This window comes from Phacochoerus africanus, chromosome X (assembly GCF_016906955.1).
Source record: "Phacochoerus africanus isolate WHEZ1 chromosome X, ROS_Pafr_v1, whole genome shotgun sequence".
Classification (NCBI taxonomy): Eukaryota; Metazoa; Chordata; class Mammalia; order Artiodactyla; family Suidae; genus Phacochoerus; species Phacochoerus africanus.
In genome coordinates this window covers 105,034,071-105,060,216 of record NC_062560.1, presented here as the reverse complement: position 1 = coordinate 105,060,216, position 26,146 = coordinate 105,034,071, and the positions used below count along the sequence as shown (strand labels likewise).

The 26,146-nt window shown below is 42.1% G+C and overlaps 1 protein-coding gene across 2 annotated transcripts in view; it reads right to left on the bottom strand.

Moving 5' to 3' along the window:
* Nucleotides 1-26,146, bottom strand: part of GRIA3 (glutamate ionotropic receptor AMPA type subunit 3) — a 283,047-nt gene that overhangs the window by 196,748 nt on the left and 60,153 nt on the right. For both annotated transcript variants that reach the window (XM_047764735.1, XM_047764736.1), the window contains one exon: nucleotides 9,336-9,575. In XM_047764735.1, coding sequence (XP_047620691.1) covers nucleotides 9,336-9,575 — 240 coding nt within the window. The remainder of the gene's footprint in view (nucleotides 1-9,335; nucleotides 9,576-26,146) is intronic.

The window sequence follows — 26,146 nt, the reverse complement described above, 5'->3', positions numbered from 1 at the left end:
TCTGTGGGCTATATGCTGGTAAGTCTCTGCCTCTCTCTCTCTCTGTCTCTCTCTCTTTCTCTCTCTCTCTCACACACACACACACACACACACACACACACACACACACGATTTAGGAGGGAAAATGACCCCAGTATTAATTGTTATCTTTCTTTACAAGCATACGAAAAATTCTAATGAAAGGAAGCTGAAATAATGCAATTCAAAGTGAACACAGTGGCAGCTAATTACCCCAAGGAGAAGGATGTAAATCCGTGACAAAACGGAGGCCCCTTCACACAGGAATCGGCGGAAATAAATAAGAGGCCTGTTCTGGAAGCAGTGCCTGGCCAAGCACTGGCTGCCTGTGGTGAAGTTGGGGCACCCTCTCAAAGTTCAGCGTAGCCCAAGAACGTAACCTGTCAGCCTCCTCGCCTGACATGATCTTAATTAGCCTCCGTTCTACTGCTGAGGAAGCCCTGCTGAGGCAGTTAGCACCAGAGAATTAATCAGATCGTTTGTGGAGTTGACAAAGCAGGACAGCAGTCCACACCGGCAACTTATTGAATGGAAAGGATCCAGGAAGCCTGGCAGTGCTGGAGTCTCTATTTGTGCCCCTCTTTTTCCCCTGAATGCGGGTGCTCCGCAGAGACTGGGGCGAGGGGTGTGGGCAAGAGAGAGTTGTGCTGCACCTTAACCTCTGCCCCCCTCCCCTCCCCAGTCATATTCCGTCTTCCTAGCCTCTGTACACTTAACTGCCGAGGCATCATGCATAGCCGTGCTGATGCCAAACGATGTGTTTGACTGCAAGAGTGAGGGAGAGAGCACTGCTGATTTTGTTGCAAATTGCACTTTTGCTTCAGGATTAGTTGGGAAAATGGAATTTTGCCAGTATTTCCCTCCCTCCTTTTGTTTACTGCCTATTTTCAACAGCTCTGTAATTGCTTTCCATTTAGTAAAAGGAACATTGTTCCTTTTTTGGTTTTTCTTTTAATTGTGTTTCTTGCCCTAAGCTCTGACGTTTGGGAGCATTGATGGGAATGCCATGTTGTTTTGGTTCTAGATACCAACCTGGCCTTAGCAATCAAAGCAAGGTCATTGTTAGGGAAGGCAGTTGGATGGTGGGCTTAGAACACCGAGTTATGCATGGAGCCTTCCCTGATGGGGCCAGCTTGCCTATTATGAACTCTATCTTATTTGGACTCTCATAGTACTTCAAGTCTGTACTATACAATCTGGCTCCTATATATACTATTTTGTACTTTGCTTCATGTGCATAAACCTTAGGCCATCTCTCTGACCATAATGTAAGCTCTTCCAACCTAAAGGCTCCACGTCCTACTGAGTGTAGCTCTTAACATCAGTCAGGGCACAGTAAGAGACAATAAATGCTAGATTGGTTCATTATAACCCCTTAAGGAACACTTGCAACCATTTGTCCTTTGACCTTGCTGACACCTTGGCATTATTGATATTCTGGTCCAGATTATTCTTCAGGGGTGGGGTACTGTCCTGTGCACTGTAGGATGTTTTAGCAGCATTCCTGGTCTCTACTTATTATGAAAAATATCTCCAAACATTGCCAAAAGTCCTCTGGAGGGGGAAAAAAATTCACCCTGCCTCCCTCCCCATTGAGGACCACTGTTAAAATAATAAGAAGCAAAATTTTGTGAGCATGTTACTGTGTTCAGCTTGGTGCTCAAGACATTTCATGCATTCCTTTGTTTGACTTCCACAGCAACCCTGTCTTGGCTTTAACTGTTGTCTAAGGGGGCTCCAGGGGATGAACCTCAAAGTCACAGTTGTAGATTCACACCAGTTTGTCTCTTTGCCAAGGAACTTTTAGAAGAAAAGACCTCTCAGGCTCAACCCTGAATTTATGGGACAAACCAGCTCCCCCTTAATGGTGTAAGGACTACCCTTTCATTGAAAACTAGATATTCAGCTTAGTGAGGGTTAATTCCTCAAGGAGCTTGATGAAAAGCAATGGAAGGTCAGAGCAAAAGCAAGCCTGCCAGCTGTCACCTCCTTTATTCAGAGATGTGAATACCGTTCCGAACAGCTAATGCACGGTAGGAGGGCTAGAGATCTATTTCTTTCACTCTTACGGTGGCATTTTAGCTCGGGAAGCAGAGTTTCTAGCTAACCCACTGAAGTATCATTCCTACCCTAAATCCTGACCGGCTGTCTTGCAAACAATGCAATCGGTCAGAAGAGGGACAGAGCAAAAGAAGGCAGATAAACCAGTGCAAATTTGTCCTTCTGCCAGGGAGGGGACTACTCAAAGAACCATCTCCGAATATGAAGGACAACCCAGGAGAAAAAAAGTTGACATTTTAGCTTAATGTGTCTCTGGAGAGGGATGTATCTCTGGCTACAAAGTCAATTCAACTGCCACCAAGGAGTTAACAATACATTAAAATTAGTCATGTCACTTGATGGAGAAATATTCTACTTATGGAAAATACCTTTATAGGAAAACTGCCTTTCTGAGTCTGAGCTGGAAATATTACAGTAAACAAGATCTAATCACAACGAAGCCTTTTTTCAGCTTTGCATGACAGCTGTAAAATATGACAGTATTTATTAATAGTCGCTGCAGTCTAATCTGCAGCACTGGAGAGATACAGCGAAATATGTTAAGCTACTGAGAGAACAATTTCCACAGTAACTAATATTCAGCTTTTGAAAGAGTAGTTTAATGTCTTGTGATTTTTTTTTTTCCCCTACTGATGGTCCAACCCTAGGAACAAGCTACTAAGCTAATAACCTTTGTGGAGAGGAAGTGTTTAAATGATAATTTATTTCAAGAGCTGAAAACAAATTGCTCCACACTTTCCCTTTTTATGCCCCAAAGCAGTCAGGGATGTGCAAATCGAAGCATTAAAAAATATGACAGTTTTAGTATTTTCATTTTCAATGAAATTCTCATTATAGACATACGTACAGTCTTTTATTCATAATCCCAGTCCAAATAGTAATTCCCTGTTATTATTGTGCAGGCCCTCGAGACGCTCTCATAGTTGAAACCTCATAACAATAGATTAGGCAGGCTGCAGAAACTACCACATGTCTCAGGTACTGTCAACCCCGATTATTGCTGCTCAAACAGGGGAATTTAGTATCTGTCTCTCGCAGGATAATGTACTCTCTGGGTCTCCCTAATTTATTCAGATGTAAAAAGTAGCTTGAATTTCAGTTAAAAAAAAAAAAGTCTTTTGGCTTCATTTTTCCCAGAAGGCAAATGGACATGACTAGAATTGGAGCCATCTGTTACCTTCGCACATCCTTTAATCAGTTCTTAAAGTGGAGGAGGAAAAAAAAAAATCCATGATAATTAAAAAAAAAAAAAATTAAGAAAATCAACTTACCTGCTACTTTCTTTAAACTTCCTGCCAAGTAGCCATGTCAGAACCTATTAGTGGTCTCTCCTTGTTTTCTTCTTCTCCAATCCCAAACAATCCCTTAGTGATGAGGACCTGCAGGCTCAGGTCTTTCTGGGCTCTGGCAGTGGCCTTTGCCCCAGAGAGGAAGCTTTGAGCTCTGTTCCCCTCAGAGTCAGGTCCCCATGGTAGAACTCCATGAGTGTGCACAGGGACAAACCCACTTGTCTCGCTGCATTTCCTATATTGCTATCCATCTGCCCCTTAACCTGGATTTTGCACCCGTTGCCCATCTGGATCCCTTGGACTCTGGAGCCGAAGGCTCTTGTGTCTCTTGTGTTCATTTGTGGATCCCAGACTTTAAAAACGAAATGGCCAACTGGCATATATCCATAGGAAGGCAGCTAGGATCGGGAGGGTCTAGGAAATAAGTCCTTTGAAGAATGGCTGAAGGAAAGACTCAGGGAAGAGATAATAACAATTTTCAAGTGTTCAAAGTGTGGGAAGCAACACAGCAGCCCAGTGAATAGGCTGTGGGATGTGGCAGGCTTTGGTCAAATTCCTGGGTTTCATTACTTTGGCACGCCAATCTCTGTGACCCTAGGTGTCTTTATTTAATCTTCTTCTGTCTTGGTTTCCTGCTGTTATAAAGAGGCAGGAATGCCATGAGGATTAAGTGTGATCATTCATAAATTCAGGGCCTAGTACGTAATAAGTGCTTAAAACATGACAACTGTTCTTATCAAAGTAAGGTAATAAAATGACAATGATAATAGGAGGTTGTTGACTGGTACTGCCGGTTGGTACTGGCATGTCCATGTGTGTAGAAAGGGAGAGAGAGGGAGGATCAGGGAGGAAGGGAGGGAGGCAGAAGTGGAGAGACACAGAGAGAGTCTGTGCCTCCTTTGGGAAAGTAGAGCTGTGTGGAGGGGACGAAGGGAGGGGATGTAAGTAGATCTAAAAGACAACACACAGGAAGCTGTGAGTACTGGAAGCTCTACTCATCTCATTAGAGTTAAAATCCAGCCAATCTGAAAACATTCACAGTGTTCTGAGGAAAGGCCTTTTTCTTCCTGTCTTGGGAATCTCTTTACCTCTGTTCATCCTGTCAGGATTTTTCAACATTTCCTCACCTTCCTAGCTTTCTGGCAACACTTTAATCTTTTCATGAGCTGCCTTGCTCTAATGAATGCCAGTGTGATTCGTGGAGGGGGAACAGTTGGGTTAAAAAATTAATTTTTCCAGGCCCCTGAGACAAATAGCTGTTTCAGCAACAGGACTGTCAACTTCTCAAAGGCAGGGCCCGAATTCTGCTTCAACCCCTCCAGGGGCCTAGCACAAGACAGCCCTAGGAAAAGCCCAATAATTCCTTGTGGACTGATGGACTGTACCTTTTCCACTGCCCATGTTCCTGCCACAACCTTCTTGAGCAGACGGATGGATAGAGGTCTGTTGGAAGGCTGGTGACTTTCTGAGAGTTACGGGGGAACTGAGGAGGGAGTTTCAGGTTGAAAACGGGAAACAGCAGGAGTTTATTGAACACTGAGAGAAGGTAGGGACTGGTTGCCTCAAAGGGCACTTAGAGCTATTATCTCATTATCTAAGCTGAGAGCCACCGCCTGGGCCAGATTCTTTCATCTCTGTGGGTTGTACCCATTGAAGCCAAGGAGAGTTTGTCAGGTGCACGAGAGAGTCTGGCTGCAGTTCTCAAGTGTGTTGCTATTCTGGGGGAAGCGTTAGCACCACGGAGAGCTAGGTCCCCTGCACCCAAAATGGAAGAGTTTTTATGGACGAGTAGAGGCATATTAGGACAGAGGTGTCGAGGGAGGACAGGTGTAGACAAGTGAGGAGGCCTGGGTAAATTTTAAAAAGGTGTCGATAAGGAGGAGAGGGTACCAAGGAGGCAGATACCACACTTAATCAACCTCATCAGTTTTCCAAGAGCTGACGTTTGATGTCTGTTACATCAAGATCATAAACTTCCACTTTGTGCAAACGAACTAAGGTGGTTATTTTTGTAACTAAGCAAAGCGATGACCTGCACACACAAAATCAGACCTTTCTTTCAGACAGAAATCAAGGCGTAACTAATAAAGCCTTGAAATTCATTCAGTGTTTCATAATTTCAGAGATAAAATTACCCTGATTGTGCTACAAATCTTTTAAATGACCTCAAATGTTTAACCCATTTCTCAGCTCCTCACTCATCCCTGCCCTCATACAGTGGAGTCATGTCATTTGTATATTTAGCTTATTTGAATGTAATTATAGGTGCTCCCTTCTGTCTCTCTCTGTCTCCCATTTTTCTCTTAGTAATTTAAAATATTCTAAAATTATACTTTGCAGTTGTAATTTCTCCCCATAATGTTTATTACTGAAGCAGTAGGTGATCACCATAGAAAGAGAAGAAATACAAAATAGTTACATTATTGAATATTTTAAAGAGCCGTACCACATAGTTTGATTTATAAATTGGATTTTATTTTTCTTTCTCTCTCTTTCTTAATTGCTTTCTCTCTTTCTCTTTCTTTTCTTTCTTTCTTTCTCCCTCTCCCTCTCTCTCCTTCCTTCCTTTCCTCCCTCCCTCCCTCTGTTTTTCTCTCTCTTTCTTCAGTCCAACACTGAGAAAAAGACATGGGCTTATTCTGGATGAATCACTAATGGAATTGAAAAAACACTATATATGCATCCAGGCCTGTGCTAGGAACCAGGGGAAGCACAAAGTTTAAATCTAGGGGCTAACCAATTGTCTACTATCACAGTGGAGAGCAAGTGCTTAGGAAGGTAAAGAGCAGACCCAGTGAATGAATGACATGGATAAAAGAGAGGTGTTCTTGGAGATGGGCAAGATCTCTGTTCCTTAAGACTGGTTCTCCTCCTTCCCCCAGTCACCCCCAGTCACCTCAATGAACAGCAATAACCATCTTACCCAGTTTCTCAGGCCAAAATCTTAGTAGTCTTTTGCGAATTCTTCCTTTCTCTCACCTCCCACAGTCAATCTGTCTCAGAGTTCTGTTGGTTCTGTGTCCAAAATGTATTTCAATTCCATCTACTTTTCTCCATCTCCAGCCTAGTCTAATTTGCGATCATTTCTCACCTACATGACCACGATGGTCTTTTAACTGGTTTCCCTTCCTTCACTTTTGCACCTCACTCCATTCTCTACAGAAACTTAAATGATATTATGTCATATCCCCCCCTGCCCCCACTCAGAATCCTCCAATGACTTCCCACTGTAGTTAGAATAAAATCCATGTTCCTTATCCTAGCTCCTGCCTACCTTTACAGCCTTATCTTAGGCCACACTCAACCTCATTACCCTTCAGCCACACTTGTCTTCTTTCAGTTCCTTAAATAAATCAAGCTCTTCCCTGCCACAGGGCCTTTGCACTTACTATTTCCACCACTTGAAACTCTTGCCTTCTGTTCTTCACATGGCTGTCTCTAGTTCTTTAGTTCTCAGCTTAAATGCCCCTTCTTGATGAGGCTGTCACTGAGAATCCTGTTAAAATTAGATCCTATCCAATAGTATCCATCTCTTTGTTTCCCTCAGAGCACCTTATCTAAATGTATAATTATTTTATTTGTTGGCTTGCTTATTTTTTTCTATGTCCTTCTATCAGGTTTGTTAGTTGGTTGAGGCATAATTATGTCGAATCTTGAGGAATAGACTGCTATATGTTTTCAATGTGGGCAACAGTAGCCATTGAAAGTTTTGGACAGGATTATGGTATGTAGTGTTTTAAGAAGGCTTTCCACGGAGGCAGTTAGTATAAAACTTTATGTCAAGTATTTCCTAAGCAGAGCATATTAGTCCCATGAGCTAAATGGCTATAGAGGAAAAAATATGAACACATATGGGTCAGAAAGGTTTCTTTGGGCTCCGAGACCATAAGATTGAGCAAACTATTTAGTGAGATGATTTGAGAAAAAAAACGCAGGAGTAAGAAATAGACATAGATGGACTTTTGCTTCCTTTCCTCTTATGGAGAGCTCATGGGGAAAGGAGGGTCATGGGAGATGAGGAGAGAATACACAAACTATATTTCCTGCTTTTCAATAAATGAGAGGTTGCAGTATTAGCAGAAATGATTTTTAGTTTTAAAAACGTTTCATGAGAGAAGGTGTCTAATTTACAAACCTCGGTTCTAAAGATTAGCTTGTTATGCTCTAGATTACACTGTACATAGTACAGGGAAATAGGCTAATTCATCCTCAGTGTTTGAAAGAAATGAAATGCATTAAAATTTAGCAAATTCAAACTATTTGGGTACCCCCCTCGTCACAAAGATCTGCAGGAACACACAGTGCTCCTTCCTGGTTCTGCCCTTTGTTTATGTTCTTTTCCTCTTTCCTAAAACTCTATCTCCCTCTTCTCTTCCAATCTACAACTTATACATCGTTTAAGGCCTATCTCCTCTAGCCAGCCTTTTCTGAGAACTCTACCTGCTTGGAGTGCTAACTTTTCACATTCTCATAGCAGAATCTGTAGTGTAGCACTCAATGTGATACTGTACCATGTTGCTCATGAATTGTTTCATGAATGTCCTTTTCTGTCTACCCCCATTGGAACTATATTCTAAAAGCATCCATCACAAGATGTGAATAAACCATTGAGGGTTGATAGTAGCTTGTAGATTTGTTGACTAATTAACTTATAATATATAATTTAGGATTAGTAGCAAGATACAAAGTATCCTGTGCTGGTATAATATTTCAAAAAAAATCATAGAATATTACATTAAGAAGGGCCATAGCTTTGGTGAGGAGACCAAGGCCAAGAGAGTTTCAGTGAGTTGGTCAAGGTCAGGAAGCTAGTTAGTGGCAGAGTTTGAACTATAACTCAGCTTTCCTGCTTTGGTTTTATGAAATTTGAAAATATTTTGGAGATAAGTACCATAAGCAACTGCAGGCCTTAGTGTTTCTGGACAGGCTTTGACAATGCATCAAAATGAGAGTTAAATGGAGTACTCTGAATTCCTAAAAAAATGGCCCTTCGAGTTGTTACCTATCACCACATCATTTCCAAGGACCTTGCAGGCAGAGAGGCTTTCTGTTTGCTCCCTCTTTCTCTGAGTCAGAGAGAGCCATTCCTTGTATATAACCAGGATTACAAGCAAACAAGGCATCAAGTAAGGTTATCTTTTGGCATCTCATGGTGATGGGATCCTTTGGCTTTACTGAGGAACCCCTCAAAGATAACTGGGTTTTAGACAAGTCTATGTAGCTGAATTATTATGTGTACCCCTAACTGTATACTATTTAAGGTTAGACCCTTAATTTTTGAGACTCTTTCGATAGGTCCTAAATAGGAATATATCCTCAATAGATTCAATATAATATGTGTCAGTGTTAAGAAAAACCATCCATCCTCAAAACCCAGGTTAGCCAGTGTTTGTTCATTATTTCCATTGGATAATTGTTGCCCCACAGCTGAGGACCTAATGTGATCTGATGGAACAAGCTTGGAAGTGGGAAATGTTGATACCGGTCCCAGCTCTGTAGCTAAACTAACTGCATGAAAAAGCACTTTTCCTCTTTGGGCTTCAGTTTTCTCATCTATGAAATGAGGATAATTATAGTCTCTGACAGGATTAATTCTCCAAAAACTTTCCAGCTTGGGCCTCTCTCTATTTTAGACTAAGCTGCTTTTACTTTGTGTAGTTTAGACCAGACAAATTATTTTAGGAGGAAGCGTTCTTTTTCAACAACAGTGACTCAGCCAGGAGGATATCCCAAACCCTTTTTCAAAGTCAGGGGTGGGAGGACATATATAGTTTGAAAAATTTGATTCTAAAATTACTATTGCTTTGATTATTTTTGGTCTTACCCTTCAATGCATTTTGAATATTAATTACAATTTCAAAAGAGTATGGGGTTTTATTTATTGGAAGAAAAGGGCACAAATAGGAGGAAGGCTGAACACCACTGTTACATGAATATTCAAAGAGGAGAGCAGATGCCTCTTCTTACCTCTTTCTGTGTCATAAAGGTACACAAACTTCTCCCACTTGTAGTGACCCAGCAGACTCAGAATAGCGCCCTTCAAGGCTGGGCGCATCTGGATGACAAACTGCACATCTGCATCGGTGGGGAAGCTGGGTGTGACAAAGGATGTGTGCAGGGCTCCACAGAAGGAGGTCAGGGTGTTCATTGACATCTGGTCATAGAATCCAAAAATGGCATACACCCCTCTCGAAAACTGGGAGCAGACTGCAATGAGAAAAAGAGAAAGCCATGTCAATAACCCTATGGTCCTTTGCTGCAGCTCATAGGGTTGGAAATACAATGACATTGTAAATGACATGCCTCAAAAGAAAACCCAGATCTCTGAAATCACTAGAAGCCCTTGAAAGTCAGTTGCCCAACAGGAAGAGAAAAGAAAGGGAAGGATTTACTTGATGCAGTTGCATATTCTTTATGTCTACATGAACAAGAAGCTAAGAAATGTGGGAAGGAAAGAGGTGAAGGCTGCCTTACCCTCCTTCAGAAACCCTCCCTGCCCACCCCAAGGCCTGTACTTCCATGATAGCTGCCAAGGCACCTCTTAATGATCCCAGGCCCCACCAAGGTAGAACTGTCTTATGTCCCACCCCTTCAGTGCTTTTCCTACTAGGTGATAATAGTGACTGATGATTTAGTCGGGTAAGCTGCTAATGTGTCTTCTAGGAAATGTGTTAGTTCTCTTAAGTTACATAACACTTTAACTGTAGTTATGTTATGCCTAAAACCCTTTATGTAGGCTATTAATGAAGAGAATTTCAGATTCTGGGCATGCCATTGGGAAGACTGGCCTCTCAATGCCCATGGGGTAGGTGGGCCTATTCTGCCAATGTGTAATTGGCAAAGTTCTATCCTGATCCTTTTGCATTGATCTATATCTATTAGCCCACACATAGAATGTTCATGTCCCCCTCATGATCATGCTCAACCTTCTTTTATCTCAAAGTGGGTTACACCACTACCACCTCTTCCCTCTTCTGGCCCAGATGAACTTAAAACATGTGAACCAATCTCAATATTAGTTTAAGTAGAACATAATTAGCAAAGCAAATCAGCTACAACAACACCATGTGGTCCATTCCCAAACCAAGTGGAAATGATCTTTAGATTATTTGCACTACTGCTCCCTTCCATTCATGCAAAGCAGACAGAACAGGCAGCTGATAATGTGATGTGATTTAAGGGGTCCTGCATGGTCACCCTTATCTGCTAGGAAGCCAGTATTAGACTTACTTTTTCAGGTATAGGGTTATGGAAAAAAGCCTATGGCTTGGAAGGGGGATTAAATAGAATCTTTTTTTTTTTTTTTTTTTTTTTTAGCCATTAGCATGTCTGATTAGGTGCCGTGACAAGTAGGAAAGTAGAGGGGTAAGTTTTGATGAGGCTTGTGGGCCAGAGAAGAGAATGTGAAGGGTCTGCTCTCTTTTATCAGCCAAACTCATTAGTCAGTGGCCTGAGGGTAGCATTTCAAAGGTGATTATTAGTTGCTCCAGCATCTCCTTCAGGGAAGACAACAGCCTCCAACTTGAGGAATTCGAAGTGACCTCCAAACACAGGCACAAAAAAGCCTTTATATTAAAAGGAGAAAGCCAACTAGAGAATGAATCTGGGGCACTTCATAATAGGAGGCCAAAAGAAGTATTCAGCAACAAAAAGGAAGTGGCTAGATGTCACTGCGTCTTGGTCATCACCAAAGGAGCCACCAAGGAGAGTCCCACTCCCAAATTAATGCTGTCAGTGTAGAATTTGGTAATATTAGGTCAAATCTTGGCCAGTGCACATAATGTTCTGTGTAAAATTGACAATAATAATAATAGCTATTGAGTACTTAGTAGGTAACAGAGCCTGTGCTAAGTACTATACAAATATTCTCTGTTAATATTACCAACAACCTCATGAAGTATTGCTACTATTTAATAGATAAGCATTCTGACGCAAAGAAAATAATATTCTCTCTTTTGAATGGAAGAGCCAGGATTTGAGTCTGAGTCTGTCCAGCTCCAAAACTCACACTCCCTGGGATTCAAACCCAGCAGTGGCATTGGAGAATACTTATTGGCTGAAATGAGATAGAGTTTGCAGATTTAGTAAATAAAAATAAGCAATGTCCAATTACATTTGAATTTCAGATAAATAACAAATTATTTTTTGGTATAACTATGCCTAAAATTCATACATATACTAAAAAATTGTTTATTTAAAATTCAAATTTAGGAGTTCCTGTTGTGGCTCAGTGGTTAACAAATCTGACTAGGAACCATGAGGTTGCGAGTTCAATCCCCGGCCTCACTCAGTGGGTTAAGGATCTGGCGTTGCCATGAGCTGTGGTGTAGGTTGCAAACATGGCTCAGATCCTGCATTGCTGTGGCTGTGGTGTAGGCCAGTAGCTACAGCTCCAATTAGACCCCTAGCCTGGGAACCTCCGTATGCCACAGGTGCGGCCCTAAAAAGACAAAATAAATAAATAAATAAATAAATAAATAAATAAAAGGACAAAAATTCAAATTTAACTGAAGAAGTTGAATTTTATCTGGGAACCCTAGAAAGAACCCATCTTTATTAATGGTCTTAGGGCTGGATGGCTAGAACAAGCAATCATGGCCTTTCACCCCAAATGATTCAGGAGGTAGCTGGTAATTCCTAGATCTATACCAACTAGCATGCAAGGCCCAAGAGGAAGATGAGGATCCATGAATCCTACAGAAATAGCCTGTGGGGAAATGCAACATATTTTCACCAAAATATTCCAACCTAACTAAACTTCAGGCAATAATTGAGGGAGAAATAAACTTGGAGAGAGGCAAACGTGTAGTTATGATACACTCAGTTTCAAAAAGCCCTTAATGTAGTGGAAGGAAACAGAAAGTAAAAGAATGTTATTGCATTAAGATTCTGGTTAGTTTAAAATTAACCCTTGCATCACTCTTATAATCACTGTTTTTGAATAACAGAGGTGCAGAATTAGTCATTACTAGTTCACATTTAATTAATTAATTAAAATACAATGAATACTCATAAAACCATCACCCAACCCCAAAACTACAGCATCACTAGTAACTTAGTTTTACCTATGTCTTCTTCCTCTACTCCATCGCCCTGTTTTGATCTCTCCTTCCCCTCGAGGTAACTACTACCCTGAATTTTATATTTATCATTACCTTGGTTTTTAAAAAACATACAAATACACACACCTAAACAATTTAATGTTATGTTTGCTTGTTTTAAAACTAAGAAGGGAGTCATATTGTATATGTGAAACCCAGACTCCAGGCAGGAGCACCCAGTGAAATCTTTAAGCCTATGTACAACGAGAAGCAGAGTGAGACGAAAGAAGACCTTATGCAAATGTGTGAGTGAGCTGGGGTGAGGGAGCCCAGTGAAAATAGACAGTTCCAAACTAAGCTCACAGCTTTGGTCATGGCTCAGGCAAGCAGTATTAGAAATCAGTGGCAGCCCTCAGGGAACATTCGGTTACTGTGATCTAATGGCCAGACACGTGGCAGTGGACAGCAACAACAAGAGTGTTCGGAGAAAACCAGTAAGTGTTCTATTCCCTTTGTATAAAACCAGGGGCAGCTAGCCTGTAAATACTCTTGTGCATGGTTACCCTTGCTCCATCTCAACATACGTAGGTAACCTAAGTGGAAAGCCCAATGCGAAAGACAAGTGCCACAGGAGGACAGGGGCATGAGGAACCTGGGATGGTCTCTCACAGCAGATCCCCAAGCTCCTTCCTGGCTGCAGAAAATAGGGCTGAATGGAATAATGAACTGACCCAAGGGCCAGTGTCTATGTCCTTAGGTTCTTAGAATGTTTGAGCTGGAAGGACCTTAAATACTATTTCATTCAGTGGTTTTTCCAGCATAGTTTTCAGTGTAGAATTCCTTCCCCCAAATGAAATTTTATGCAAAAAGAAGCCCAATATATCAGAGATAAAGTGGGGCTCTTCTGATTCAACAGAGAGTTCCACTGACACCTCCCTGGCATAAAGAAACTATGACACAAAGAGAGCAAGTGTCTTGCACAAAGTCACGCAATGAATTATGAACCAGTCTCTTAGAACTGCTTTATCAGCACCTCCACACCATCCCTACTCCAGAGCTAACTAGGGCAGCATGGGTCAGGATTTGCCTGGCATGAAAGTGACTTCCCCTCAATCCCCAGCTCCCAGACTAGATGGATGGATCCACCAGGGGTTTCCCAGGACTCATTACCTGCCGGCTGCTGCTCTCAGTCCCCTCCAGCCTCAAATATCAATGAAAGCAGGTGGGGGACTGGTGGGTGATCTTTGGGGCAATGTATGTTATCTTTCTCTGAATCCTTAACAAACTACACCCACTTCTTTATCTCAGGAGACTAGTCCTGGTAAAATGATGATGGAAGAAATAGTTGTCCTGGCAAGCTTACGGAGCCATGAAGTGTAAAGGGGAGGGCAACAGCTTCTGAGATGGGCAGACCTTGCTTCCAGTCATGGCTCTGCCAGTCTTAAGCTACACGACTTAACCTCTCTGAACCTCAGTATGGGATAGTGATTACGAAGACAGGTTCTAGAGTTAGACCGTATAGGTTGAAATCCTAAATCCATCACTTATTAGGCAGGTTACTTAGTATCTCTGTGTCTCTGACCCAGTTTCTTTATCTCAGCATTGGTTGTGAAAGTTAAAATCAGTTCATTCATGGGGAGCTTCTATCTATAACTCTGCCTGGCACATAAGAGATATTCAATTAATGCTATTTACTCACACAACAAATAGTTATTGAGCGTCTATAATGTGCTGACATTGTTATAGGTAGTGAGAGCCACAGGAGAGAAAAAGGATCCTGTCCTCTTGAAACTTATATACCAGTTGAGGGGAAAGTAATAAATGAGATTTGCTTTTGGCTTTTGTCATGGAGTGAGGAGTAAATGAAATGGAATGTGGAAAATACATGGTGCCTAACATACAACTTGGCAACTAAACTGTTGTTTCTCTACTTCTTTTCTCTTGCCAATTCTTTGTGGCATACTTTGCCCTCTGTTGATCCCACCAAGTTACCCTCTGCATAGCAACCAGTGCCCTTGACTTCACACTGAGCACCCAGGTAGCACAGCTTTGCTTCTCTTTCACCTTCCCTATACATTTCTTTGTTTTTTTCTTTTTATTTGTTTTATTATTATTATTTTTTACAGCAAGAGAGATTTATTAAAGCATCAGAGGGGAATGGGCTGAGCTCAAGATGGCACCAGCCTATTTTTTTCTTTTTTCTTTTCTTTTCTTTTTTTTTTTTTTTTTTTGTCTTTTTGCCATTTTTTGGGCTGCTCCCTCCGCATATGGAGGTTCCCAGGCTAGGGGTCTAACCAGAGCTGTAGCTGCCGGCCTACACCATAGCTCACAGCAATGCCAGATCCTTAACCTGCTGAGCAAGGCCAGGGATGGAACCGCAACCTCCTGGTTCCTAGTTGGATTCTTTAACCACTGCACCATGACGGGAACTCCATCTTTTTAAATGATAGTTGATTTACAGTGTCGTGCCAATTTCTGCTATACAGCAAAGTGACCCAGTGTCATACACACACACACACACACACACATATTCTTTTTTTCATACTATCTTCCATCATGTTCTATCACAAGAGATTGGATATAGTTCCCTGTGTTGTACAGTAGGATCTCATCGCCCATCCATTCTAAATGTCATGGTTTCTATACATTCCTTCAGTGCTCTATCCTATTCTCACTCCTGGGTAGTAATAGGTTAAGAAAGAAACCCTGCTAATTTGACTTTGTCCTCTGATTTCCCCTCCCTACATAAAGCCTTTTCTCTGGTAAAATGCTGTCCCCACTCAGGGCCTCTGTGCCTTCCCAATATGAAATATCATGGTTCTCTGCTTCCTAGGAGTGTTCTATCTCTTCCTACTTACAAAACACCAAATTCCTCTAGTTGAAGACGTCGTTTCTGACTACATTCTGGATTCCTGGGGATTCTAGTGTAGCTCCCCGGCTGCGTTCCCTTCCACGGTGAGTGACAGGCAAGGCTGGAGCCAGCTGTCATGCTTTTATTTATAGTCCCCAAGTCTGTAGGGTCGGGACAGGTATTGTCAATGTACACTGTGGCAGCTAATTACACCACCCATATTCCAAAAGGTATCATTACAAAAATGTCAAACAACTTGATTACTCCAAACCTTGGAATAACAATATTGCATATCATTTAAAGAACACTTTTCATAGCCTTTTGAATCGGGGGAAAAAAGGAAACTGAAGTCTCTTGCTGACTTAATGATCATGTTTGAAACAAGCAGGAAGAGGAAAAATATAGCTATGGAGGAACAGATAGAGATATATCACAAGAAGGTTCTCCAGGTAATACTATAGTACAGTGAATTCCAGGGGATCAAAGGATCTAAGAGATGGGAGACCACAGTGTCCAATGTTTTCTAAAGCTGTGATGTTGGTCCATGGTGAAGCTTCCAGTCTGGGGAAATACGTATGTGTGTGGGGGTGGGGGGAGGGGGTAAGGTTGACAATTGTTCTTTTTTAGGAAAGAGACTTTTTCTCTATATTATTTCTATTGTCTGGGTATTGTGTGTGGAGTCCTTTCTCTTCTGAAATGATGATGATAATGCTATACACACACATTTATTTCTATGTAAATAGAAAATGAATACACTTACCGTAGCAAAATTTAAAAGTTGCTAACTCCCTAGTTCGATCTATACACCACTCACCTTTTTTCCTCCTTAAAATATTTACCGATCTGAGAAGCAAAAGTTTGGAAACTAAAGATCTAGTCTAATTTCCCATTCAGTATAGGAGCCATTTCCTGTGAGGCCATATTACCTCTCTTTGAATGTTTCCAGTGACAGGTAGGTCATTACTCACAAACAGTGCTTCGCTTGCAGGGCAGCCCTGATGACAAGGGACCACTTCCTTAAACTGAACCTAAGTCTACCTGCTGGGCCTCTTGAGTGCCATATGATACACTGAATCCCAATTCCACATGACCTCCACTTAGTTTTATAGGAAGCTCAAAAATACAATTGACATACTCAAGAGATACATAATGGCTAATCTCTATTCAAGTGTGTGCCTTTATTTTCTCTATGTGGCTTTCTTCCTGTGAGGCTAAAAATCTGCTGTAAGATTCCAACTCCCCCTGAATCCCTGCCACCTCCATAAACTACCATCCTAACTCCTTCTTTACCATCATCACTAATAATGGCATGATGAGGACCTCGCAGCCCTCTGCATCTGCAACCTAGCTTCTGTCTGCATCACTTTACTGAACCTGCATCACTTTACTGAACCTGTCCTCTTGAGTTGGATGATGACTGCTCACTGCCAAATCCAACTCTATTCACAGGCATCATTTGACTTGACTGCTGAGCACCATTTGATATTGTTTGCCAATCCCCTGCCCCTTTAAACTCCTTTCTCCTGTTTCAAGAGCAATAAGCTCTGTTGATTCAACCTTCCTTACTGCTCCCTTTCAGTTTCCTCTTGGTCCACTCCCTTGATGAAGATGTGTCCAAATATTTCTGTCCTTGGTCCTCTTCTCTCCTCACTCTAAATGTTTTTTTCTCCATTCAACAAATATCAGTGGAGTTCCTGGTGTCTGTCAGGCGGGGGATCTCATCTCACTACTTATGTGCTGATGATTCCAAGTATGTACCTCTAGCTTCAGGCACACTCCTAAGTTCCAGAACCACATTTCTGACTGCTCATAGAGTAGCCTCATCTAGAGGCATTTACAGCACCACACACTCAGTGCATCATTTTTCCACTCCCACCCTCCATCACACATCTGCTCCTCTTGCCCCTGTTCTCCTAATGCTCTTGTTCCTGTCACAAACACTCAAACCATCCTTGCCACATTCCCCTATCCCATTCTTTTGTAATGCTTCATCAGATCTACCTCTACAGCATGGGGGCAGTGGTCCTATTTCTTGTTCATCTGCAGGTCAGGTTCTAGTCCTTCTCTTTCAGACTATGAGAGTAGGTCACCTGCTTCTGGTCTTTCCCCCAGTCTGTCACTGGCACTGCTCTCAGATTTACTGGTCCTCCTTTCTGTTCCAACCGTCTGATCAAAATATACCCATTCCAGCTTGCATTTCTACAGGAATCTGCTCCGTGTAGGAGTTGTTTATGGACTAATAAATGAATATTTGCAAATGAGTCAGTTCAGGGTTTCTCAACCTTGGTGCTTTTGACATTTTGGGCTGGATAATTCTTTGTCATGAGAGGCTGGCCTGTGCACTGTAGGATGTTTAGCAGCATTCCTGAATTCTACCTATTAGATGCTAGGGAGCACCACCACCACCTGCCAACTGTGACTGCCCCAAATGCCTGAAAACAGAGGCAAATGTCCCCCTAAGGGGACATTATCAGTCCCTGTTCCCATTTTCCTTCTCCATCCTGTTTGACAACCAGAAGTTTAGCTTATGACTTCCTCTCCACAGAGAGTAAGACCTTAACCTAGTGAAAATACATACATATCCAGATAATCCCAAAGGAGTGATCTTAATGATGAAAACTTAGGAAGGGTGGACTCTTCAAAGCCCACCATACAGGCAGATACTTCCCTGGTCTTGCCCTTAAGTTGGCTATTTGTATTTAAACTGGGGATGTAGGAAAGGAAGAATTAAGATAAAGGATGGAGGTGGTGGTGTGGGTGTGGGGTAGAGCCAGATCTATCTTTCCTGGGTCCGTATAGATCAGCTCCCCAGCCCCTTGAATATCCCTTGATCTTGGGTTCTAGTAAACCACAGTGAGTGCTCACAGGCTCAAGAATCAGAACGAGGTGTCAGCCCTTCAGCTGATGACTCCATGGTTTAATTACCATCTTTGGGTTAATTCCCTTGAACATTTTGTTCTGCTCTCAAGGGTATACTGCCTCCCGATAGTCTAACTAGTTATTTTTGCAATTACATGGCATGTATCTAAACGCTGGCAAAGAAAACACTCATTATCAACATTTGATCCTACTTGACTATAGAGGCTTGCAAATGCAGGCATTAACATATGAACACATGTATTGTGGAAAATTCGTTTTTGCAACTGTAAGTGCAAACCACCCTTCCATAGCAATGTCAGAAATGGCTCGAGAAGTACTGAGATGGGTTGGGGTAAGGGGGTGCTTTTTAGACCCTTTTAATATCAAGATATACAGTTAAGGACTGGAGCTCAGGAGCTGAAAATTTTTCCTTATTCATTCCTTAATTTATTCATTCATCAAATAAAATTTTGAGTTCCTCTTGTATAATGAACACTGTTGAGGTGCTGGGATACAGCAGTGAGCAAAACAGATATGATCTCTGTCCTTATGGTGCTTGTAGTCTAGTATTGGTGGCAAATGGTAATAAAAGACTCAGACTAGTGTGTGTTTACCATGTTCTAAGTAGTAAGAGGCGGGGAGGTATGTATAAGGGTACTGTGAGACTATGTGACAAGGAGGTTTTAACTTAGATTAGATCAGTGGAAAGTTATCTGATGATGTGACATTTGAGCTGATGCCTGAGAGTAGCAGAGCATCCCATGCAGAGAGAATAGCACTTGCTAAGGCCCAGATGGAGGACAGCATTTGATGTCCTTGAGGCGCTGAAAGAAGGCTAGCTTGGCATTATTGTGGCCAGTAGGAGGAGGGTACAAGATAAGCCTGGAAGGAGGCACGGACCCAACCATGGAGGACTTTGTAGAATGTTGGTAAGGAATTTAGATTTTATCCTAAGGACCATAGGAGGAAATCATGGAAGGATTTTGATCATGGTTATTCCATGAGATGATTTATGTTTTTAAGAGATTTCTCTGCCTGGTGTATGGACAGTAGATCTGAGGGGGGATCTGTGAAAGCAGGGAGAACATTTGGGATGTTTTCCTGCAGTGTAGATGAGAGACAATCATAGTCTGGATTTGAGTTGTGGCAATGGAGGTGGAAAAGTTTGGAGTTTATTTTCAAGGTCAAACTACTGATCTTGGGCTGGTTATCTAAACGCCCCAAACCTCATTTCCATACCACTAACCATTGATATGATTGTACCTACCCCAAAGCATTGTTGGGTGGATTAAATGAACATGTGCCAAATGTTTAACTCTCAGTGAAGTCTGTGATCAATTGATAAATGATATCTGATGTTAATATTATTTTGAAAATTATTTCATGGTGCTTTTGCACTGCTATGGTTTTTTTTTTTTTTTTTTTTTTTTTTTTTTTGTCTTTCTAGGGCTGTACTTTTGGCATATGGAAATTCCCAGGCTGGGGGTGGGGGGGTCAAATCAGAGCTGTGGCTGCCAGTCTACACCACAGCCACAGCAATGTGGGATCCAAGCCACATCTGTGAGCTACACCACAGCTCATGGCAATGCCAGATCCTTAACCCACTGAGAGAGGCCAGGGATCAAACCCCATCCTCATGGATACTAGTCGGGTTTGTTACTGCTGCGCCAGCACAGGAACTCCTACTATAGGTTTTTATATGGTCCAGTCCCTAATTTGCTGTGTGGTCTTGGGCCAGTTACCTCACTGGTTCAGGTCTGTCATTTGTAAGTTAGTAGAACTAATACCTGCCCTGCTCATCTCATGAGGATGCACTGAAAATAAATGGAAATAACAGCTGAAACTCTCCTTTAAAAAATTACAAAAGCTGCTATCTAAGTGTCAACGAGTAAGTGCTATTGGTTCTTGACTCCCAGTCCTCATCATCCACTTAACAAATAACAGAATCGTTGTTCTTCCCAGCCTCCCTCTCTGCTATTCACCCACGTATTTCCATCAATCATCTTAGGTTGTCAGGGGCCTGTCTTGACTTGCAACTCATTTTACATGGGATTTTAGCACAACTCATAATGGAAAAAACTAATGGATTCAGTGATCCAGTCACAGTCAATGAAACAATTTCAAAAGCTGGGCCAGAAAGTGATGAACTCTTGCGATGCCTTTGAATCAGCCCTAAGATTTCTCATTGGCAGAAAGAGTGTCAAGTTTGATGTTGTGTCATATAGCACTTAAGAGCCATTTTCTTTAATTCTGCAGCCAATGCTGGGAAGAAGGGAGGGTGAGCTGGGCCCCTAAACAAAAATTATTCTAATCAAAATATAGCTCATCAATGATTATCTGTTATTTCCCATATGCATGAAATATTTCATAATTAAAACCAAAACCATATAAACATAATAAAATGTTTAGGTCCATTGTCAGTCAGGAAGACATTTTTTTTTTTTTTTGTCTTTTTAGGGCCACACCCGTGGCATATGGAGGTTCCCAGGCTAGGGGTCTAATCAGAGCTGTAGCTGCCGGCTTACACCACAGCCACAGCAACGTGGGATCTGAGCCGCTTCTGAGACCTACACCACAGCTCACGGCAAGGCCGGATCCTTAACTCACTGAGCGATGTGAGGGATCGAACCCGCAACCTCATGGTTCCTAGTTGGATTCATTAACCACTGAGCCACGACGGGAACTCCAGGAGGACATATTTTTATCTCCCTTTCTGTTTGAATCCTCAGCATCACACTCTCAATGTTGAGTGCAAGTCCTAGGTCACCCCCTCCTAAACAAAGCTAAAGTGCCCTCTATAGTTTAATTGACAGCTGGACATTCCATCTCCTCCCAGACACTTCTGATGATGGTGAACTCACCACTTTCCAAAGTAGTACATTCTGCTTTGGGGGAGCTCTAATTGTTAGAAATAACTTTATTATTGAACTCTTGCGATGCCTTTGAATCAGCCCTAAGATTTCTCATTGGCAGAAAGAGTGTCAAGTTTGATGTTGTGTCATATAGCACTTAAGAGCCATTTTCTTGAGCACATATCTGCCTCTCATAACTTTCACCACTTCTGGTTCCCTCTTTTTGTCTGAGGTTCACTGAACTATCTGCTCTCTTCTAATGACAGGCCCTCAAACATCTGTAGCTATAAATCCCACCTGTCTGAGTCTTCTTGTGTTTGGGCTAATCACTCCTAGCATTTCAGATGTATGTCATAGATCCCAGGTCTTCACCACTCTGGCCATGTGTTTCAGGCTGTTAAATGCCACTCTTAAGATGCTGGTGTCTGGGACTGAGCATCACACTGCAAGTGGGGTTGAACTCATCTGGAAGACAGCGAACTGATGCTTTCTCACTGCTCATTTTGGACTAGAAAGCATGTGTTTATCAGTTCTGCCTAGGATGGTACTGATTTTTTTTTTACCAGGCTACTATAGGATTCTATGACACCTACTCTTATGTTGTGGTCTTGAATTTATATTCCAGGAAGCATGTTAAGTAGCTTCTGCCATGCCAGGCTTCCCTGAACTTTGGATATGTGCTGTTAATATTTTTCCCCCTTTTAAACTATCCTCATGGTTTTGACCCAGTCTTTTTTTTAATTTTTTTTCCTGTAAGGAAAATATTTTATTTTTTTCTACTGTACAGCATGGTGACCCAGTTACACATACATGTATACATTCTTTTTTTCTCACATTATCATGCTCCATCATAAGTGACTAGACATAATTCCCAGGAGTTCCCATCGTGGTTCAGTGGTTAACGAATCCAACTACGAACCAGGAGGTTGTGGGTTCGATCCCTGGCCTTGCTCAGTGGTTAAGGATCCGGCGTTGCCATGAGCTGTGGTGTAGGTCGAAGATGCTGCTCGGATCCCACGTTGCTGTGGCTGTGGTGTAGGCCGGCAGCTACAGCTCTGATTAGACCCCTAGCCTGGGAACCTCCATATGCCATGGGAGTGGCTCTAGAAAAGGCAAAAAGACAAAAAAAAAAAAAAAAGACATAGTTCCCAGTGCTACACAGCAGGATCTCCTTGCTAATCCATTCCAAAGGCAATAGTCTGCACCTATTAACCCCAAGCTCCCAATCCACCCCACTCCCTCCCGCTCCCCCTTGGCAACCACAAGTCTATTCTCCAAGTCCATGATTTTCTTTTCTGTGGAAAGGTTCATTTGTGCTGTATATTAGATTCCAGATATAAGTGATATCATATGGTGTTTGTCTTTCTCTTCCTTTTTAAAAAATTTTTAAAGTATAGTTGATTTACAATGTTGTGCCAATTTTTGCTGTGAAGCAAAGTGACTCAGTTATACAGATATATACATTCTTTTAAATTTTCTTTTCTATCATGTTCTGTCCCAGGAGATTGGATATAGTTCCCTATGCTATATATACAGCAGGACCTTGTTTGTCCACTCTAAATGTAATAGGTTGCATCTCTTAACCCCAAACTCCCAGTCCATCCCACTCATCTCTCATCCCTCTTGGCAACCATAAGTCTGTTCTCTATGTTGACTCGGTCTTTTAAGTATTGATTTGTTTAACAAGTTTATTAGCTATCACTCCCAGTTATGTGTCATCTACAAATTTGATCAGCCTGCTTTGGGTAGCATTATCCAAGTTATTCACAAAAATGCTGAAGAAGACAGGGTCAAGGATAGAATCAATTGCTGGGCTACTTCATTCTTCATCCCTACACTTACCAGGATGACAACAATTAGGTAGTAAGTACACTGGCTAGAAGTCCACAGTCTGCTCCAAATGTATCTTTAATACACTTGCAGTTCAGGCAACACAAATAACTTTTTTGGGGGGAGGGGGTTGCTGCACCTGTAGCATATGGACGTTCCCAGGGTAGGGGTGGAATCAGAGCTGCAGCTGCCGGCCTATGCCACAGCCACAGCAACGCAGGATCCGAGCCAAATCCATTACCTACACCACAGCTCACGGCAACATGGGATCCTTAACCCACTGACCGAGGCCAGGGATCAAATCTGTGTCCTCATGATTACTAGTCAGATTCATTTCTGCTGCGCCACAATGGGAACTCCCATAAAGGGGCACTTTTTTTTTTTTTTTTTTGGTCATTTTTTTGGCCACCCCAAGGCAAATGGAGCTCGAGGGCCAGGGAACAGAACGAACCACCCTCACGACCTAAGCCACAGCTATAGCAATGCTGGATCCCTAAGCCACTGTGCTAGGCCTGGGCCAGGGATTGAACCCCTGTCCCAGTGGCTCCCAAGATGCTGCTGATCCCATTGAACCACAACCAGAGCTCTCAAATAACTCTTAATACTGACCTCTGTTCTTCAGACACATTCATAGGTCTGAATTTCAGAAAAAAAAAATAACTGGAATTATTTCCTTTTCTCCTGGTCCCATTATCTCTGACCATGTATCTTTACTATTTATTATTGAGCTTTATAGGGAGGAAGTGAAAAAAGAAGAGGGTCTGAGAGGACACAGAGAAATACCTTTTGGTAAAGAAGGAATTACCAGAATAATTGGGAAACTGATCCTTTCTACCCTCTAACTCAAGCAGTTTGTCATTACCTCAGGTCCAAAAAAGCTGACTTATTGCCCTATGTGGACAGAAAAGTGAAAATGGCTTACCCATTTCACAGGTAGAATAAATTGATGTCTGATCAGTTCCTGGGGTCCATGGTCCTTAGCACCCCTATCTGCTAGTTGACTTTAAACAAATTGTCAACAGCCTTATCAAATGTCCCAAATGCAATCCTGATGGGAGGCAACTCTTGAAAAACTATCCTCGCAACACCCAGAATTGGTGGTTATACAAAGCGGTTCATCTTATTGCTGCATTAAAAATCTATGCAGCCTCAGTTTTCTCAAATATGTTCCAACAGGCTGAAGAGGAAAGAATCCATTTTTCTTCCAGAGAAAAAGGGCAAGTTTAAATGAAAGGCACTTTTTTTTTTTTAACTTGCATTCAATTGGTTGGATTTTTTTTCCAGTTAATTCTCCAGTCTTGGTTTGGGGAAGTCATCCTGGGTCTGTGGGGAAGATTGTGCCAAAGAAGTTCAGTCAGAGGTCCTATCCTGTCAAGCACAGGGCTTCTGTGCAGGCAAACCCCAGAGGCCCTTGTAACACATTGCAGGGTCCAGCTACTCTATTTTAACAACACTTTGATTGGGAACTACAAGTACTGTTGCTCAAATCTGAGAACAAACCCTCTGATACCAGCTCCAATAACTACTCCCACACTCCTTTGTCCTGAAAAAAGGAGGACATTCTTAGAGGAATTTCAGGTCTTGGAGCTAATTTAGGAAATGACAAAGGCACTACTGAGAGATAGGCACTCACTCAAAATGTGTTCCCTTTGTCTAGTGACTGTGTAGCCTGCATTGTCTGATCCAGTCACCACTAGCCCTGGGTGGCTATGTGAATTAAAATTATTTGAAATTAAATAAAGATTCCAGGGAGTTCCCTTCGTGGCTCAGTGGTTAACGAAACTGACTAGGATCCATGAGGATGAGGGTTCCATCCCTGGCCTTGCTCAGTAGGTTAAGGATCCAGGCATTGCTGTGAGCTGTGGTGGTAGGTTGCAGATGTGGCGTGGATCTGTTGATGTGGCTGTGGTGTAGGCCAGAAGCTAGAGCTCAGATTTGACCCTTAGCCTGGGAACTTCCGTATGCTGCAGGTGTGGCCCTAAAAAGAAAAAAAAGTTTCTGTTGATGTAACCTATTATATATATGTGTAACTAAATCACTTTGCTGCATACCAGAAACTAACACATTATAAATCAACTGTACTTCAATAAAGTAAATTAAAAAATATTGTTTCTTAGTTGCACTATCCACATTTCAAGTGCTCCATAGCAATATGTATTGGATAGGGCAACATGGTACATTTCCATCATCACAGACAGTGCTGGTCAAGTAGGTCCTATTAAAGTTGTGTACTGTGTCTACCCAACTAAATGTTTTAGATTCTAATTTAACCAGCATTTATTCAGTACTCACTCTGTTCTATGCATCATACTAGCAACGTTCATACTTTTTGTGGCAGATTGGGGGGCACTGCCTAACAGTGAATGGAAACTGCCAATGTGTTGGTAGAGCAGGTAGTTGCCTTGTAGTATGGTTGGATGGCCCCTGGGAAGTCTTCCTGCCTTCAGTGGTCTTCTCCACTGACTTCTGCAAGGTTTGAAAAACCCATCTCTATGGGTCATTTCCCTGTTAAATGACACATGTGGCCTGGAAGGAGAACATGTGGTTGATATTACTCATGACAACTTCACTATGGATTGGCTTGTTAGATTCTGAGAACCAGGCACTGGAGCAAGAGGACACAGGTCAGGCAAATTGGAAGGGCCAGTAGGAGGAATTGGGAGTCTTTCAGGTATCTCCATGATGAGACTGCCTCTCCATGTGGGGGCTCCACAGGTTGGGGGCCTTTTGCCATCTGAAGGCAGTGCTGGATGCTATTAGGGGAGAGACAAAGGGCAAGGCTAAGGCTGCTAACAGAAAACCTTGACAATACTGCTATTTGCCAAAGGTAGGTTCTGATCTTCACTGTGTTTTGATCAGACATAAATGTTCAAGTAGCCTCTAACTTGGGTGTATCGATTCAGCAGATATTTTGTCATTATATCGAACAGTACCAAGTGCTGTACCAGATGCTGGAGATGTGGAGTTCTACCCTCAAGTTCTCTTTCACATGATCTCTTTCTAGCATCTTCATAGCTGGCCCACTGACAGCAAGACCTCACCTTTCTTCTCCATTTTCCTCTTCTCCCTGTGTATAACCTGGATCCCACCTTCACCACTCTTATTCCAGTCTCCATTTTTTTTCAACCTTACTCCTCACTTGTTCCAGGTCAGAGTCTATGATTGATAAGGAAGAGAGGAAATATAAGGGAAAACTAATCTTCCTTTCCTTTCCTTGCAGCAGTGTTTTGCAAATTGCAGGGCACAACCCACTAGTGGGTTATTAAATCAAGGTAGTGAGTCATGACCTAGCCTTTTAAAAATAAATGAAATAAAATAGAAAACTGCCAAAATGTGTCCAGGTAG